Source organism: Morone saxatilis, unplaced genomic scaffold, assembly GCF_004916995.1.
Source record: "Morone saxatilis isolate NCDOM2014 unplaced genomic scaffold, NCSU_SB_2.0 Contig21, whole genome shotgun sequence".
Taxonomy (NCBI): domain Eukaryota; kingdom Metazoa; phylum Chordata; class Actinopteri; family Moronidae; genus Morone; species Morone saxatilis.
In genome coordinates this window covers 22001553-22020190 of record NW_023339774.1, presented here as the reverse complement: position 1 = coordinate 22020190, position 18638 = coordinate 22001553, and the positions used below count along the sequence as shown (strand labels likewise).

General features: G+C 44.3%; 1 protein-coding gene across 1 annotated transcript in view; it reads left to right on the top strand.

The window, feature by feature from the left end:
- Positions 1-18638, top strand: part of LOC118333081 (versican core protein-like) — a 30751-nt gene that overhangs the window by 2231 nt on the left and 9882 nt on the right. Inside the window, 9 exon segments of the mRNA XM_035668591.1 lie at positions 143-583; positions 2647-2821; positions 3089-3216; positions 3417-3713; positions 7623-8435; positions 14205-14380; positions 14734-16015; positions 16382-16495; positions 16592-16705. Coding sequence (XP_035524484.1) covers positions 143-583; positions 2647-2821; positions 3089-3216; positions 3417-3713; positions 7623-8435; positions 14205-14380; positions 14734-16015; positions 16382-16495; positions 16592-16705 — 3540 coding nt within the window.

The following is an 18638-nucleotide window of genomic DNA, read 5'->3' as shown; positions in this document are numbered from 1 at the left end:
TGTTGTTTTGCTGGAGCAGCTCTCACTTGCTCATTCCCTGGGTTTCTTCATCCGCTCTCCCTCCAACTTAATGCAGAGATGTTACAGATTATAGCTTTAACCTTGTAGTACAGTCGCACTCATGCAGGATCCTGTTTTCCAGAGTCGGCGCACTCAGTGAGGATGAAGACGAACTCTCCTGCGACCGGCTCTCTGGCAGGCAGGGTGGTGCTGCCGTGCCACTTCATAATGCCGGTTTCTACCAGCACCTTCACGCACACTCCCTCACTCTCCACGCCTTCGCCTGGACGCCTCCTCCCTGGTGACGCTCCCCACGCCACCCCGAGTCCTGCGGAGGAGCTGAGGATCAAGTGGACTAAGCTGGAGGGAGAGGGGGAGAAGGTGGTGCTGGTGGCCCAGGGTGGGGTGGTCAAGGTGGGGCAGGGCTACAAGAGCAGGGTGTCGGTGGCCAGCTACCCTCTGTCAGTCGGGGACGCCTCTCTGATGATAGTGCGGCTCAGGGCGAGCGACGCAGGGCTTTATCGCTGTGAGGTCATGCACGGGATGGAGGATACCCAAGACACCGTCAGCCTCAACGTCACTGGTGAGTAAAACAAACACATCCTGCCAAAGTCTGTGCTTTTATGGGTCGAATTAACAGTTAATATCGAGAGTCTACAAAAGGTGTTCAGTGACTGAATCCAGATGTGTGAAGTTGGCAGAGACGTCGAAGCTGTTTGCAAAGCAGAAGGTGCTATCGGAGAATTAATTCACATTATTTACTTTAAAGCTGCTTTAATAGTCAGAGTATTTAAGACCAGAAACTGCTTCTTCTTTTGTATCGTTAATCAAAATTGATCCCATTTTTGGAGGCCGCAACTTGTTCCAGAACTCATGAAACTTGGCAAACATGTCAGCAGTGGCGAAGATGTACGTATTCTGTGGGTGTCGCATATTGGCAGTGTAAAAAGGCTCGACAGCGCCCCCCAAAGAGCAGCCACAACGGCAAAAAATCAGTACATATGCACGTCATGTCCAGATGTACAAAAAAGCCTCTTGGACCAATACAACAGGAAGTCAGCCATTTTGAATTTAGTGGCCATTTCCTCCTCTGGAATTGATTGTTTCTTTAATTTAATTTAAAAACATATAATACTGTTAAAATACTACTAAATGTTTAATGAATGTATTTTTAAACAAGTTTTGCATATCCTGTAATATTTAGTTTCGATATCAGCCGGCTACGTAGTCATGTTCATACATCCGTGATTAGTTCGGAGCTAAAATGTGATGGTAAGATAATGTTCGGAGGTCAAATGAACAGTTCAAAAACTCTGGATTTGTGGACCTAATTATCTCTGGTTCTTCAACCAGTCCGGATTCCACATCAGTCAACAATTAATAATCTTATCAGGAATAAATCTGCCTCCTGTGTGAACTGTTACAGTATAAACAGTAGCTTGGATATTAAAGTCGCAGCTACTTCATGTATTAAAGTGAAGTGAATTATTTCTGGGGGCAGTTCATCCGGTGGAAACCCCAGAGAGCCGTGTGGAAGAATATCGGACAACCGATCCAACCCTCGTTCCCAGACATTTACACAGATTCCACATTAATACTGAACAGGACTCTTTGTTGAGCAGCTCCGGACAAAGACGCTCCCTATGAGTGACACACAACTCTCCATTTAACGGCTCAGTCATCTATTCACGTCCTCCTGCAGCTCTGCCAGGATATAATCCTCCCATCCAGCTGGAAATAAAGGACCTAATGACACAACACAACAGTTACATATAGTCCGAGGATGACAGCTGAAATAGATAACTGGCTTGTGTTTCTCTGTACCGACATGAGATGATCTGGAGTTCAGGAGTGAATCTTTAGTGTAATAATGCCAACAGGAGATGGTCACCAGGTAGAACAGGTGTCCAGTATTTCTTCTGTGTTCATTATCGTAGCAGCCAAAGATTTACAGCAGCTATAGGCACTAGTTTTCAAACCATTTGAGATAATAGAAAATCTGCCTAAAAATCTGTACATTTGGTAAACACATGATAATTTACCAAGAATAAAATCACCTTATATCGTTTTACATCCTTTATATTTTGTATCTAATTGTTCTTCAACTGAAACCAGAACACAACAAATGTTTAGGATGACTCCTCATCAAAATCGTGTGAGCTAATGTGACGTAAGCCGGTCAAAGTGCGTTCACTAACAGTAGTTGTTTCTGCCACTGACGGACTCAGGTTTTGTTATTGTTCAGTGTCTGACAGCATTATGTAAGATCCTAACAGGAGCATAGAGCCTTTAGTTTAACCACAAACAAGCCGTAATATCACTATCACCTCTCCAAACCAGACTCCAGGGAGGACAAAAACACCCTCATTTTACCTTTCAGGATCCCATCGCTAACTTCATTCAAAGTGTGAACAGAAACAATATAAACTGTTAAAAACCGTCTCTGTTAGTGTTTCCACCAAGAACACCAACTCTGGTTTGGTGGATAATAAATCCTTAATTCACGACAGTAGGGGATGGCATTAAAAAACAGCAGTTTCAGTCGGAGCAGACCGGCTATGGAAACAAACCACAGAGAGGCGCATTGAGGATGTTGTGAAAAGAAGAGCTTGAAATGAGACTCTGTGTCTAACGTTGTCCCTCCAGGTGTGGTGTTCCACTACAGAGCTTCAACCAGCCGGTACACTCTGGACTTTCCTGCAGCCACGGAGGCGTGTCGCGCTGCAGGCGCCGCCATTGCTACACCTGATCAGCTGGCGGCTGCTTTTGAGGACGGCCTCGACCAATGTGACGCAGGCTGGCTCGCCGACCAGTCGGTCAGGTGTGTGTAACAAGTCTCCACATTGTCACATCTTATTTATCTGAGTTTGATTTTTAAGATAAAAATATTGCATCTTGTTTCCAATGCAAATCAACTTGTATTTTCTAAAATCAAGGTTCATTTTTCTTGGTTCTAGTGCAGCAACCACTCCACAAAACACTTAAAACAAGTTGATTTCTGCAGGTTGACTGATTCTTATTGCAGTGACAGAAACTCTGAGATTTTTTGCAGTTAAATTCTGTGTTCATGCCTTTATTGTTTCTTCAGATATCCAATCACACTGCCCCGTCCTGGCTGCGCAGGCAATCTGCTGAGCCGACCGGGAGTGAGGACTTACGGCATCCGCGACCCCACCGAGAAATACGACGTGTACTGCTACGTAGATAAACTAGACGGTAAACACGCAAGTACTAATACATTTAAAGGGATCAATGTCAACCTCATGTCTGTGTGTTCAGTACAGAGCTGGAGTCAGGATGTGGATACTGAGTCACACCTGCAGATGATTAATTGATTGATGACGTCGTACTTCATGGAGTAAAAAAGTTCCTGTACTGAACCTTTAACCTTATATAGTATAACTGTCTGTCTGCAGGCGAGGTCTTCTACCCTCCATCCCTCAGAGATAAACTCACCTTCCAGGAGGCCAGAGAGGAGTGCGAGAAGCACGAAGCCATGTTGGCGTCACCTGGTCAGCTGTTCGCAGCCTGGAGGGCGGGACTGAACCGCTGCGACTACAGCTGGCTGTCCGACGGCAGCGCCCGCTACCCCGTCACCGTCCCCAGGCCTCAGTGTGGAGGAGGCCTGCTGGGCGTCCGCACGCTCTACAAGTTTGAAAACCAAACCGGTTTCCCGGACCCGACTGACAGGCACGGAGTCTTCTGCTTCAAGGGTGAGACTGAAACATGCACAGATACGAGTCTGCTACCAGTTTCCTCTACAGACACATCAGGTGTCTTTCCAACAAAGTTTGGTTGAAATAAACCCTTTATTCACAGAGTTAGATGCATCTCTAGTCCAAATATTAAGCAATGGGTGATTTTCTTTGGCTCTGGGGTTGAATTTGAATAATTTTAAGAGACACAAGAGGGTAAAAATATCCAGTGTTTCACAAGAAACAAGAAGTCTGAATCCGTCTTCCTGTCCTGTTAATGATCTTGAGATCCATCAGATGTATCTGCAACCCCCTTCTGTGTGTCGTAATATTTTAATGAGGAAAACCCATCAAGTGTTGTTTCTTTATGCAACAGTTACAGATTCAGTGACGCATCGGCACAAATTTAGATCAAACCTTTCTGAACGCTCCAGACCGACCCCCACTCTGTAAACGCTGAGGTGTCCTGCAGCACAAACAGAGAGGGACGACAAAGGAGAACAAACCCAAACAAGAGGAGAATAAACTGCCCTGTTTATGGTGGGGCACGTTCTTTTATGAGGGGAAAACCCAACTCATACACTCTAACATAGATACAGCAGAAAGGGGACAGGTCCCTAATGCTTCACAGCTGGACCCTGCCCAAACAGACAGACAGACGGGCGGACGGACGGACGGAGGGAGGGAGGGAGGGAGGAGGTGGAAAAGCTCTCCCATAAGTAACATCATCATTAAGAAACACTTTAAACAGAGAGGTTAGGTTAGTCAGTGTGAAGTAGGTATGCAGCAGGAGGAACCTTTAAGTATGATTCTTTACAGATGATATAATTACAGTCACATGTTTGGCAACCTGAAGGTACTTTCTGGACCTGGAAGCTGCGTAATGTTGTCCTGCCAGCGATTAAGTGAGGTGGCAGAGCAGCAGTAATGTACAGTAAAGTGACAGCACGAAGACGGGACCCTCAGCCCCCCTTCCTCCCCCCCCGGGCCAGCTCGCCAAACACATGACATCATATCTGGGCAGGGTCCTCCTTCATGGTGTGAAAGAGCAGACCGGAGCTCAGCTAATCCCCAGAGTCTGCAGGCAATAAACACCTTCAGTGTGCAGAAGATGAAGAAGAACTCAGAAAAATGCATCAAAAAGTTATTTTTCTGTGACAGATAAATTATTATAGTATAACATTATGAGGTTGTTAATGCTGCATGCTTGTGTCTGTTTTATATCAATTTAATTTTAATATCTTAAGTCTGGAGTTTCAACTGTTTGCTAGTTTAGGGCCCAACATAGGGGTCGCGGCCCTCCAAATGATCACAAGATAAACCACAAGGGTCCTGAGATCGACATAAAAACGTTTAAGATTAAAGTCTAGTTTTTTTTAAAATACTTTTGAATTTTCAGTTTTTAAAACTCATTTAATTTACTAAATGAACATCATGCTGTATGGAAGAAGACTAAAACTAGTGACTGAGACCAGAAACTCATTCCACGGAACTGTTTACTGCAGCTCATAAATCAAACGCAGGGAAGTCGGCTCATTTCTCCATAAGACTCAATACTACCAGACTTATTTTTTGCAACCAGTTTGCCAACCAACCAACCCTGCTGGCCATGCAGGTTTAAGACATTTGAAAGACCCAGAAGCTCTGATGATTTTCCGGTTTATAATCGTATGGTGGCCCAGACATTAATCAGATATAATTATTGATTAATTGATTACATCAATGTGGATGCTCTTCTCCTGAATCCTCCCGTCTACTAACAGGTAGCAAATCGTTGCTGCCCTCTGGTGGTCGGGAGTATTAACATGTAGACAAACGTTACTTTATTTAGTAACTAATTACTATTTTTCAGTAACTCTGCTAATTATCTGCCGTCAGCGGGTGAAGTGGACGTATAAAGGAGCATAAACTAATACTGCAGTTAATGTGCATGAAGAGGAGAATATAGGAGGAAAATAAAGAGGGAGAACGGGAACTCCACCTAACCCCTCTCCTCCCTGCCCCGTCCGTCCATACGTGCCCGACAGCCGGCAGGGTGGGATGGAGGGGAGTCGATTACGTTCCGTTTATTGAAGCATTATGTCAGTGCAGTCTGCTGCGTACTCCCAGGACAGCGACTGTATGAACTCAGACCTACACAAAGGACAGCATTGTATGTCTCATATGGTATGTATTCCATCATAATGCGATATAAATCTGCAGCCAGCATCACAAAAGGAAGAAACAAAAGCCTTCTGGAGGGTAAAACTCAGAGGAAAAGTGAATTATCTCAATAGAAGAAAACTTGTTTTTAGTTTGTTTTAAAACTTAAAAGTTCCAGTTTGACTTTAGTGAAGAAATTTTTCTCTCTTTTGAAACTGTGATTTTTCATTGTTTGGGTGCTTAAAAATGTAATATTTGCAATTAGAAATATTCAATTATTTACGGTTTTTCACAATTTTCTTACAGGTTTTTGAAATAAATTTAAACAACATTTAAACAAAGACAAATCTCACAGTTTTTAAAAATAGCAGTAAGTAAAATAATGTTATTAAAATACAGAATTTTCAGTTTTTAAAATGGTTTTTAGTTTCTCTAATGAAGAAAAGTTAATTATCATTAATTATTAGCAGTTTATTTTAAAAAGTTAAAAGTTAGTTTGACTTTTTGTCACGATCCTTCAGATTTCTTCTTGTGAGCATTTGAAGGGCCACGACCCCTATGTTGGGAACTCAACAAGCAAACAGTTTAAAATTATATAAAATAGACACAAGCTTTTATTATTATTTACTTTTCCTTTTTAGAAAACCTTTCTTTAGTTTATAAAACAGAAACTAGTTTGTGTGTTTAGTCTTTTCCTCATGTTGTTACATATTTAATATAATATTGAGAAATAAATCTTCAGTCAGCATCACAAAGGAAGAAACTAAAGTTTTCTGGAGGGTTCAGAATATGTTTAAAGATTCAGGAAGTGCGTCTGTTAGCCGGCTCGTAAAAATCTCTGCTCAGACATCATTTCCTTAAAAACAAAGCTTTCTGGCCACATTCAGTAGCGACTGTTATTCAGGTCTGAAGCTGTTTTATTTTTGACAGGTGACTTCATGTTTCAAAAACAAAAGCTGCTCCATATCCTTTTATAGGCCGCTGCGAGCTAACGGCTGTTTGATTAGCGTTGTCCAGATAGTGCGGTGTTATTTTCTCAGTGAGTCATGAAAATACTGATTCATTCTGTAAACATGTTGCCTGGACCCAGAGTCTTTACTTTAACCTTTATTTTTAACACGATAGATCAAAGTTGCATTATGTAGCTCTGGGCTGAAATCATTTGAGCTCTTTGGTGAGAGATTTATTGGCACTTCAGTTGTAAACATTTCACTCAATCATCCATGAAGCTCACAAACTGAAACCTCAAGTAGAAACATGATTTACTCACATGAGATGGAGTGACATCCATTAAATTCAGTTTCCATATGTGAGTAACTGCTGGTTACAGAATAGTTTGATTTTAACGATCTCCTCAGCGTCTCCTGGATAATGTAACGGCACTACAGCTTCTGTGAGTAGTCAACCTCTGAACTGACGGAAATCAGACCCCAGATCCCCATTTCATAAGAGTTTTTGCTTTTAGATGTTTAATTTAGACGTGATTTTAATACTCAGTGTTTAGTGTTTCACTCCACCATCTCTCCTCTTTGCATGTCCACATGTGCATGTAGTGTGCATTTTTTGCCCCTGTGTGTGTGTGTGTGTGTGTGTATAAAAAAGAGTGAAAAAAAAAATATTTGCCCTAGGGGATCAATAAAGTATATCTTAAGTTATTCTTCATCAGTTTTCAAGGACCAAGGTTCATCCAGTGGAACATCGACTTCAAGGTTTCTGTTTGGTCTCAGTTGCTCAACTCTCCACAGACTGACTGAGTTCCTGTTCTGTGTTTCCCCTCTCTTACAGCTAAACTACCAGAGCCCACTACCACGAGTCCACCGATGACCCCAGCTGAGTACAATCCCGACGGCCCTGCGTTCACTCCAACACCCGGACCCCTCTTAGACCCCGAAAGAGCTGAAATTCAAGCAAGAACACCAGGTCTTGTTGCACAATCACCAACGCAGAGACCACACACAGCCTCACCAGACCAACATGGAGTCCCCCCCGCAGAGACGGACCACACCACTCCCGTGTTTGACTACGACGTTCAAGATTTCCAAAACTCACACAGCGTAGAGTCGGTACCAGTTAGAGGAGACATTTCGTTCCCCATCCAGATCCCTCCTTTACCCACCGCCCGCTCGCAGGCCCCACACCTTGACATCTCCCAAGGGGGAGGCCCGTCGGGTTCAGGCCGAGGTGAGAGCAGCGGTAGCGGTGAGGCAGGCAGCAGCGATGACGGCTCCAGTGGGGCTGAGGTGACCCCAACACACTGGGTGGAACCCACATCAACACCAAGTTGGCCTCTCGATACCACCACAGAGCATCTAGAGAGCTCCTCTGCCCCTCCAGGACCGGGGCAGTGGATGGAAACCACAACGAGACCGTCAGAGCTTCTGGAGATCACTCCGGTAGTGGTTCACACCCCAGAACCAGGACACCCAGCCGGGCCCAGAGAGGACGGACCCGCTGTTGTTTTTAAAGAGGATGTCACTCCTGGAACTGCGCTGACCTTTGACCTCGACCAATCAGCGGCCGTTACTGTAGGCGGGGAGTCGTCAGGCAAACCCCCGTTTCATCTCATAATCGTCAATGTGCACGACCGGAATCAGTCAGGTGAGTTAAAGCGTCGATCAGGAATCTCGCCGCTTACAATACTCACATATTGGAGCCGCATCATCAGTACAGAGAATCCAGTCAATTTTTAAAATAAAATACAGAAGTCAGCCAGAAGTCAACCAGTCAGAGGAGATTTTAAGATGAGAAACACACCGTTATGTTGCGTTTTTAGGGACAAAATACACAACAATATGACCGGCAGCGCAATCTGAAGACACTAAAACGCTCTCATGCGGATCACGAAGCCAAACAGTTGGTGGCTGTTAACGAAAGGCCAAACCACAATAAAAGTTTACGGTTTTATTCCATTATTTATTTTATTATTGTTGTCGTGTAAACTGGGCCTTAATGTGAACGTTCAATATAACAAATTTGGATGAATCCAATGAAAATATACAATAAAGAGAACATTTTCATGCCATTTTTTGACATGATTGAAAATAAACTGCATACTGACACATTGACCATAAGCAGGTCAGACCTCAGTATGAATGCTGTAAAGGACGAGTGTTAACCAGTCATCTGTCTGAAATCTCTGATCCTCGACTGGACTCTTGTATTTGCCCCTAACCCAACCGACAGTCTCACATTACAGCGAGAACATTTCTCTTTCAGAATGACCTCATGTTTGTTACGTTGTGCTGTCGGGGACTTTACAGTAATCTGATTTAGTGCCGTTTGTTGTCTATGTAGGAAACAACTAATGGTTTGTTACCTTTGTGTTTGCATGCTGACAGATTCTCCCACACACACACACACACTGTTTGCAGAGCCAGTCGTGGAAACTCATGAAGTCATAAATCTTCGCTCGGCCAATTTTGTAGCTAAACATATTGTAAACACATCACAGGGAAAGCAGCACACCCTCATGAATAATCAGATACATCAGAGCAAATGGAGCTTTCCCGTCACTTTTCTCTCATTTGCTCGCACACACAAAGACACACTGGTGGTCCGATGGAGTGATTAACCTCCGGTCTCTTTAACCAGCTGTGAATTAGTCAAATATCTGAAGAAAGAGCCGACAACAAACCACAAATAGTTACCCTTTATTGTCTTTTCTCAAGGGAGCTGCCTGAATTGCCTAAACTAACAACTTTTCCCCCAATCTCCACAATCTCTTTCTTTCCCTACATTAGTCTGTACTGATTGTATTTCCACCAAGGATGGATTACTGAACTTACCAGGCACAGGCCCAGGGGCCCGAGGGCTCAGGGGACCCCAAAGCCTGAGCGTCTGGTTAAAGTGACGAACATTTCTTGTTGGAAAGTCCAAGAGCTCAGTCAAAAGTACTGTAGGGATGTGTTTTTTGCTGTTGGATCCCTACAGAGATAGACCTTTAGTTTAACCAGAAATAGCCGTAATATCACTATCACTCTCCAGAGACAAAAACACTAATTTTAACTTCAGATCATTGTAACTTCATTGAAGTGGACAGACACAGAATAAAACTCATTAAAACCGTCTCTGTTAGTGTTTGTCCCAGTGGAACACCGGGGACTTCAAGGGTTTCGTTTGGTTTCTGCAGTGCTCCAACCTCCACGAGGGAACGTGATCTGGTGCCTGGGTTTCTGCTGTTTTTTCTCCCCCTACGCGGTTACAGCGAAAACTGACAGTGATTCCCACTACCGTACGTGCGGGATGTGTAGTGCCTTATACCCGATGGACACCTCGGGGGAAGGCTGGAGTTACTTACTCTACTGGCCCTGCGCTCACTCCAACACCCGGACCACCTCTTTAGATCAGGTATCCGAAAGTGCGTATGTGAAGATTCCAAGCTAGATGCTTTGAACACCAGGTCTTTGGTTGCGCAAGTCCGACCAACGCAGTAGACCTGAACGGACACTTCCAGCCTCCCCGAACCGGAAGACCGTATATACATGGACGTCCCCGTGTTCCTGCCCGCGGCAGAGTGGACGTGAGCCACGGACCACTTCTGTCCCCTGCGTGTGTGTTCTGTTGGACTACGACTGTTGCGAACGATTCCAAAAATCACTAAAGCGTTAGAGGTCGGTACTCAGTTGAGTAGGGTGAAGACATTTGGGGTCGTGTCGGCCTAGTGCTGGCGATCCAGATCCCCTCCTTTTTATCCGCACCGCGCTGCCTTATTTAGTTCTTGTTGGTTTTCGCGGTGTGAGAGCCCCTTAGCGACCCCTTGTGAATCTCCCCAAGGTGGGGGGGAGGGCCGCGGGTCTTGGTGTTCAGGCCGAGGTTGACGAAGTGCATGCGTAGTGCGCGTTTGGTTTGGATGGAGGCCAGGTGCATTCCACTGATTGACTTGGCTCCGCAGTGGGGGGCTGTAGGTTGATCCGGGCCACATCTGAGTTGGTTCTGGGTGGAACCGCTACCAGTCTATACACGGGTTGGTATTAGAAGTGGGCCTCGGTCGATACCCACCAGCTAGAGGCATCTTACAGAGAGCCTCTTGCCATCCTCCCAGGATCCTTGGTTGTTGTTGATGTGGGCGATGTGGAGTGTGGAAACCGACTTTGTTTGCACGAGACCGGCTTGTTTGTGCAGTAGCATTCTGTCAGATTGCACGCGGCCCCTGGTAGTTGGGGTGTTTCAATCTACCCCAAGAACCAGTGGTACTGCATCCGCTGTTGAGGTGGGTGTTTGTGGTGTAAGCTCCGGGGCCAGAGAGGTGTACGGATCTCCTCCGCTTGGGTTGTTTTTTGTGAGAAGAGGATGTGCAGCATCTGAACGCGCTGTCCTTTGACCCTCAGGCAGGATGCCAATCAGGCAGGTTCCGTTAGCGTTGGGAGGCGGTGGAGTTTTCTCAGGCAAGACCTGGAGTGTTGGTGTTTGTGGTGTTTCCGGAGTTTGTGTTATTCTCATTAATCCTGGGTTGCATGGTTTTGTGCACCTGACTCGTTGGTTTTATCAAATGTCAGTGTGAGTTAGAAGCGTCGATGGCAGATTGAGAGGACTTTCGGGGGGCCGGCTACAATTATCTTCACGAGTATTGAGGCCGGCGAGCATCTAGTAAGGGGAGGGAATGCAGCCCATTTTTGTAGAAATAGGAATGTAATGAAGAAGTCTAGTCCAGAAAGTCACCGTCATGGTGAGGAGAGATTTAAGTAATTGTAGAATAATCACGACGTGGTATTTGGTTTTTTTTGCGTTTTTATGTGGACATAAGCATATCAGCAACAGATTGATGACCGGTCACGGCAATCTGAAGACACTAAAAACGCTCTCATGCGGATACGAAGCAACACAGGTTGTGGCTGTTAACGAAAGGCCAAACCAACAATAAAAGTTTAACGGTGTTTATTCCCATTATTTTTTATTATGTTCGTTAAACTGGGCCTTAAAATGTGAGACGTTCCAACTATACAACAACATTGGATGAATCCAAATGAAGTGAAATACAATCAAAGACGAACGATTTCATGCCAGTTTTTTGAACATGATTGGAAAATGAAGACTGCATACTGACACATTGAAGCCATAAGCAGGGTCAGACCTCCAGTATGATATGCTGTAAAGGACGAGTGTTAACCAAGTCATCTGTCTGAAATCTCTGATCCTCCCCGACTGGACTCTTGTATTTGCCGCCACTAACCCAACCGACAGTCCACAAACCAGCGCGAGAACCATTTCTCCTTTCAGAATGACCGCTCCATGTTTGTTTACGTTGTGCTGTCGGGGACTTACAGTAATCGATTTAGGCCGATTTGTTGTCTACGTAGGAGAACAACTAATGTTTGTTACCTTTGGTTTGCATGCGAGCAGAGTTCTCCCACCACACACACAGCACACTGTTTGCAGAGGCCAGCTTGGAAACTCATGAAGTCCATGAAATCGTCGCTCGCGCCAATTTGTAGGCTCAAAAATATTGTCAGACACATCACAGGGAAAGCAAGCACACCCTCCATGAATAGCAGAATTACATCAGAGCACAATGGAGGGCTTTCCCGTCACTTTTCTCCTAATTTGCTCGGCACGACGACAAAGACACACTGTGGTCCGATGGAGTGACTTAAGCCTCCGGTCCTCTTTAACCAGCTGTGAATTAGTCCCAAATATCTGAAGAAAGAGCGACAACAAACCGCACAAATAGTTACCTTTACCTCGTCTTGTCCGAAGGGAGCTGGGCCTGAATGCCAAACTAACAACTTTTCCCACCCCAATGCTACACCATCTCTTTCTTGCCCTACAGGAGTACTGTATGATTGTAACTTTCCACCAAGGAGGATTTACTGAACTTACCAGGCACAGGCCCCCCAGGGGCCCGAGGGCTCAGGGGACCGACCCAAAGCCTGAGGCGTGCTGGTAAAGTGAGCGAACATTTTTCTTGTGGAAAAGTCGCAAGAGCTCAGTCCAAAAGTACTGAGGGATGTGGTTTTTTGCTGTGGATCCTACAGAGGATAGACCTGTTAGTTTAACCAGAAATAGCCGTAATATCACTATGAACGATCTCCAAGAGACAAAAACACTAAAGTTAACCTTCAGATCATTGTAACTCATTGTAAGAGTGGACAGACAACAGAATAAAACTCATTAGAAACCGTCTCTGTTAGTGTTTCCAACAATCACCAACTCGTGGTTGTCGTGAAAATAATATCCTCAATTCACCGACGTAGATGATAAAAAACAGTGCAGTTTCAGCCGAGCAGACCGGCTATGGAAACAAACCACAGAGAGGCTGCGATACAACACAGGCAGAGGAGAGAGACAGCCATGTGACTCTGTGTCTGTATATAGAGAACAGCTGTTTGCTAAAATATATAAATGTTTTATATCTCACGTATATATTACCTTTAATACCAATAACATTCTCAGTGAGGAAGGCACGAGGGAGGCCTAATGTCAAGCGCCATAAAATCACTAAATATGAGTGGGAGGGAGTTGGTGCAGGGGCCACTCACATCCCCACCCGCATACACTCACTCAAACAGTCCTCATGTGTTTGTTAGCCTCCAGCCAAGTGGTGCCATCTTCCAGGAGTTGTTTATTATTGAAATGTCGAAGGCGTATTCTGTTGCAAACGTAATATATCATCACATGAAGCAGGTCTGGTTTGTGTGAGGCCCACAGACTCACTGTTTCCACGTCTTGAGGAAATTAGGAAAATTGAAGCATTGAGTGTCTTAATGAAAAGTTCCTGTTTCATGCAGTATCAAGTTCTGAGTCACACAGAAATTTTTCTTTACTTTGGGCGACATGTTGCGGCTAACACAGGTTAACTAGTTAGATTGGCCAGTTCAAAGAGGAGCTCTCAATCCGGTCACAGTGTGTGTCTCAGGTCTGTGTTTACATCACGTTTTTGCACATTTTTACTCCAGTTCCCACGATACACTACAGCTTCCATGTGTACCATAAAATCTTAATGAAGAGACACAGGCATGCATTGTTCGGGAGATCAGCCCCTGGCATCGACTGACCTTAATCATAAGCTCAATGTTAACCATCAAGATATGCACTTTGGCTTGTTTTAATAAACAAAAGAAATGAGCTGCCAAAGAAAGAGGAGTTGTTTTTCAGGCTGTGTTTAAACCACAATTTCTGCACTTGGTTCCCTCATGATCGAAATAAACGCAGCAAAAGTGCCCTCTGGATGCCCCTATGATGGATAAAACATGACCCCCAAAATAGATGAACATTAGTTAGACCCCTAGTGGAGAAAATGCCCTTATAATTTCCCAGATTAACCCTCTTCAGATTGCTTGTTTTATCTCCATAACCATGCACATTATTGCCTGTATTTCACTTTTAAATTTGGCATCTTATGTTTCTATTTCTTGTTGTTGTTGTCTCTAGTTGACGATATCCTGGACATCTTGAACCAGCCTTTGAACGGCATCGGTGGCTCCCATTCCCACATCCCTCAGATCACCGACTTTTCGCAGGTGACCAGCGAAGCCATCCAGGGCAGCGGAGACGTCGATCCTCTCAGCCTGCCTCCAACTGTCAGCTTTGTCAATGGAAAACATGAGGTAACGTCCATCCAGTGGAGTATATACTATAATAACGGCTTAGACTGGGGCTCTCGGTTGTGATTACATTGTAGTAAGTTAGTTAGAGAGTTACTAATTAGTTGTAATTCATTAGAATAGTTCGATGGAATTGGCAAAATCAGATCTGTAGACAGCAGCTAAAAAACAAAAGTGAGGAGCTTCGACTGACAAATAGTCCAATAGTGGACTCGGGGTCTTCTCTACTGATGACTTGAATCATCAAGTTTTGAGGGCAGTCCTAAAGATGCCCAAACCTAAGTGAAATCAAAGTTTTAATAAAACCAAAACGATCTGCTCATTCTTCTTTTTTTACTCATCTATCTACTTTTTAGGTGACCTTTGAGCCAAGGCTGTTAGAGGAAGCCAGAGGAGATACATTTGAGACAGCCACTCCTGTTCGGGTTGATGAGGTGGACAAAGAAGAAGAGAAGGAGAACACAGATGTATACCCGGATGTAGTTGCAGATTCAAGGGTCTCTGATGTCTCTACTGACTTAGATGGAGACAAAACTCAAGAACCAGGTGATCAGACAGCAACAAGAACCACCACCATGACACCATATACACTCCCTGTCTCATCTCCGGTATCCACCACACCATCAGGCCCGGTCGTCCCCGGTGTCTTCCACTCTGTCACCGATGGGGTCTCCACTTACGAGGACATTGAAGGCTCTGCGAGCTTTGGCACTGATGACGAGGCCGGTGCTACCCAGGAGGGCTCTGCAGACGATGCTCTGCCCACCCCGGCTTCAGGCAGTCAGTCCGGTGTGATGACTGACGAGACTGAAATCGGAGGGACGGAGCTTCCCACTTTTATCCCAGACACACAGTCACGGGAAACCACCACAGAGACCCAGATTGAAGACTGCGAAGGGTCTGCCTCTGGAGAAGACGAGGCTTCAGGACAAGATGTTTACCCACCAGAGATGCCCGAGTTTACAAGTACTCTACCACCAATTTATTCTACCCCTCACACCCAGCAGCCTCAACCTGCAGCAGGTACCGAAGTCGCAGAAGAGCCAGTAGTTGTACCCGCTGTTGACCCAGAAACAGGCTCAGGTGCAGAGCAGCTGTCCGGAGAGGGGGAGGTTTCTAGGGAACAGGGTGGTCTGGTTGAACTTCCTAGAGAGGTCACTGTTACTGTTTTACCAGATGTGGCAGCTGTGATTTTTGGAGACCAAACTACATTCACCCCAGAAATAACTTCAGAACCTAGCACGCCAAAATACTCCACACACTACTCCCTTGCTTCCACAGCTGACAAGAAACATCCCACCGAGCCGGTATCCACAACCCCTGAAGACCCCTCAACTACCACAACTCCCACCGAGTACCGGACTGGGCAGTCCCCCACAACCTCCACACAGTCTGTAAGCCATTCGCCCTTGTACACTTTCGACCATAGCCCCAACTCCGTCCCCCAGTGGGCTCTGATCCCGGACCCCTCTGCCACCTCTCTACCGGAGGATGATTCTGTGGACTACGACAAAGAGATAGTCGGTCCCCTGCCTGAGTCGCTCCCGAGGAGACCAGAAGAGACCCTGGCTACAGAGCAACCAGAGAGCGGCACTGACCCAGCTTTCTCCGTGGAGGCCAGCACTGTGAATGTCAGAGGTACATGAACTTCATAGTTAGTGGTTTGTTCCTACAGTGGTGTAAACTGTCCCTGGCTGAAAGTGAAATCACCAGCTGTAGCTTCTGAGCTTCAGTCCTGAACTGGGCTTTTCCTGATGTAACCTGCAATCCCACAAAATAATGCAGTTAGCTAATGGTATGTTGGTAGTAAGCTATTTAGCTGGGCATGCTAACATGGACAAACACTCCTAACACTTTTATTCTTGTTTTTAAGGTTAAAAATAGACACAAAACCTCCAAAATTCCCTTGCTTATTATTACATTTGTATTTCCAATCCTGAACCCTTTGAACAACACTACATTAGAGTTACTGTGTGATTTTAATACATTGTGTCACTTGTGCAGATCTCTTGCCGTGCACGACCGACGTGTGTCACAACGGAGGCTCCTGCTACAAAAAAGGAGCCCAGAATATCTGCGTGTGTGCACCTGGATACACCGGACAGCATTGTGAAACAGGTGCTCGTACTTTTTAACCTCGAACCACAGTGACCTCCCCCCTCCTTACTGACAGATGGATGTGGTTGAATAATAACCGGTGTTGTGTGTCTGCAGATGTTGATGAGTGCCAGTCTAACCCGTGTCTGAATGGAGCCACCTGCCTGGATGGAGTCAACTCCTTCACCTGCCTCTGCCTGCCCAGCTACGCAGGAGAGCTCTGCGAACAAGGTCAGTTGCACCCGAGTGTCCGAGTGTTTCTGCAGTCTTTGGCAGACAGATAGTGAAAGTCCACTTTCAGCTTGAATTATTGTAGAAGTACTGCAGGAGGTACTTGTACTCTTGTATTCCCATTTTCCACTACAGTTCAGAGGGAGATATTGCACAATATTTACCTCACTACATTTGTGTGATAATTTAAGTTACTTTGCTGATTCAGATGAACAACACAGGAATCTGCACTGTAGGAGGTCCTGAAGAATCTGCAGCTGGTCAACTTCCTTTATATGTTCTTCCAATGTTTGAGTGGGTTTCCTCCACTTATTGAAACACGTATGTTGGTTTAATTGTCCAGTCAGCACCTTTATTGATCCCAGGGTAGCAAGAAATAAAGGATCGGCATCGCTCCTGTATTGCAGGGTAAAACTAGGAGCTTCTCAGCCATGAAAACACAACACTTTATTGATTGGCACTGCCAATATTAAAAAATCTACACGATAGGTTTCTTGCTTCAAATATCCTCAGAAGTTAATTTAGTTGTGAAATAATTTGGGATGGGGATCATTCAGTTTTACTGCTATCAATACTTTTCTATTAGGGACTGAGGTCCTACCACTGTTTACACATAGCCTAGCTAATTATTCTAAACTTTAAATGAGGCCTTCAAATAACCGTAATCAATTATGAATCATTAATTTGATTTAGCTCCGAGAGAGACGAATAAAGATAACAGAGAGTGAGCAATGGACTCCCACATGACAATATTCACAACTTGGATTCATTTCTATGAAAAAACGTGTTGATCAGTCGACGGTTGTGGACTAAAGGAATACAAATAATCGAGGAACGGACAAATATTCAGACTTCATGACCGGCTGAAGGTTTGGAGTCAGCACTTTCTTTTCGTCACCCTTTCATCAACATGATAGTGAGGCTGTTAGTTTAAGGTAGAAAAGCTTTAATATTTATAGGATATATATATTCAGTGCACACACACAGGTAGACTCAGCGTCTTCAGTCATGACAGTGTTTGTTGCTCGCTGTCTTCCAGCTCTGGGTGTTGGCTCTTCGGCAGATTAGTTCCAGCTTCTCGTCCAATATTTCTGCCATTACTCAGCAGCTAATGGAGGTTCAGACTCTAAGGATTAATATTTTCCAGGGAAATTTACCAGCTTTCTCTCCCAGTATTCTTTGAGCAACAGTAAGATGTTATTACGTTTAAAAAAAAAAATGAAATGATAAGGCCACATTCTTTTTTTTTAATGGTTGGGTTTGATTGTTATTGTACGTCGTAACACTGAACTAATGGCTGATTTAGCATCGTCCATCAGATTTAACAGATTTAATAGTTGGGGTATTATTTCTTAAGTAGTATAAAATGAATTGTTAAAAGGTTTTGTTGGATTGTATTTTCAGTGAACCCGAACTTTTATTCAGCTTGCTGAGAGCACACACACTTTACAGCTAGTTAGATGCATTTTATATACACAAAATACACGTATTTATGTATTTATATCTATTATATATAGGGTACTAAATATATCATTGTTTACAGTTCAACATCATTCGTTTCTCAGGAACAGCTGGTGGAAGATTTAATGTAAAAATACTCCTTTACAAGTAAACTCCTGTCCTCAAAATTGTACTTAAGTTTAAGTATTAACAGAAAAATGTAATGAAAGTATAAAAGTTAAAGTTCCACTGCCACTATGGAAGCAAATGTTTGATTCACATTTTACTCTACAATATATAAATATTACTGATTAATGTTGAGCTGCTGGAGTTGATTCGAGCTATTTTATATATTGTCGGGTAACTAATGTGTAACAATGATTTCTATATTAGATATGCGCCGTAGGCTTTAGCTCAGTTTTAAAGCTATAAATGAAACTAAAAGGCTTAAAAGTCTTCTGAATGTGTGAGAACAACCAGCAAGGAGACTGAA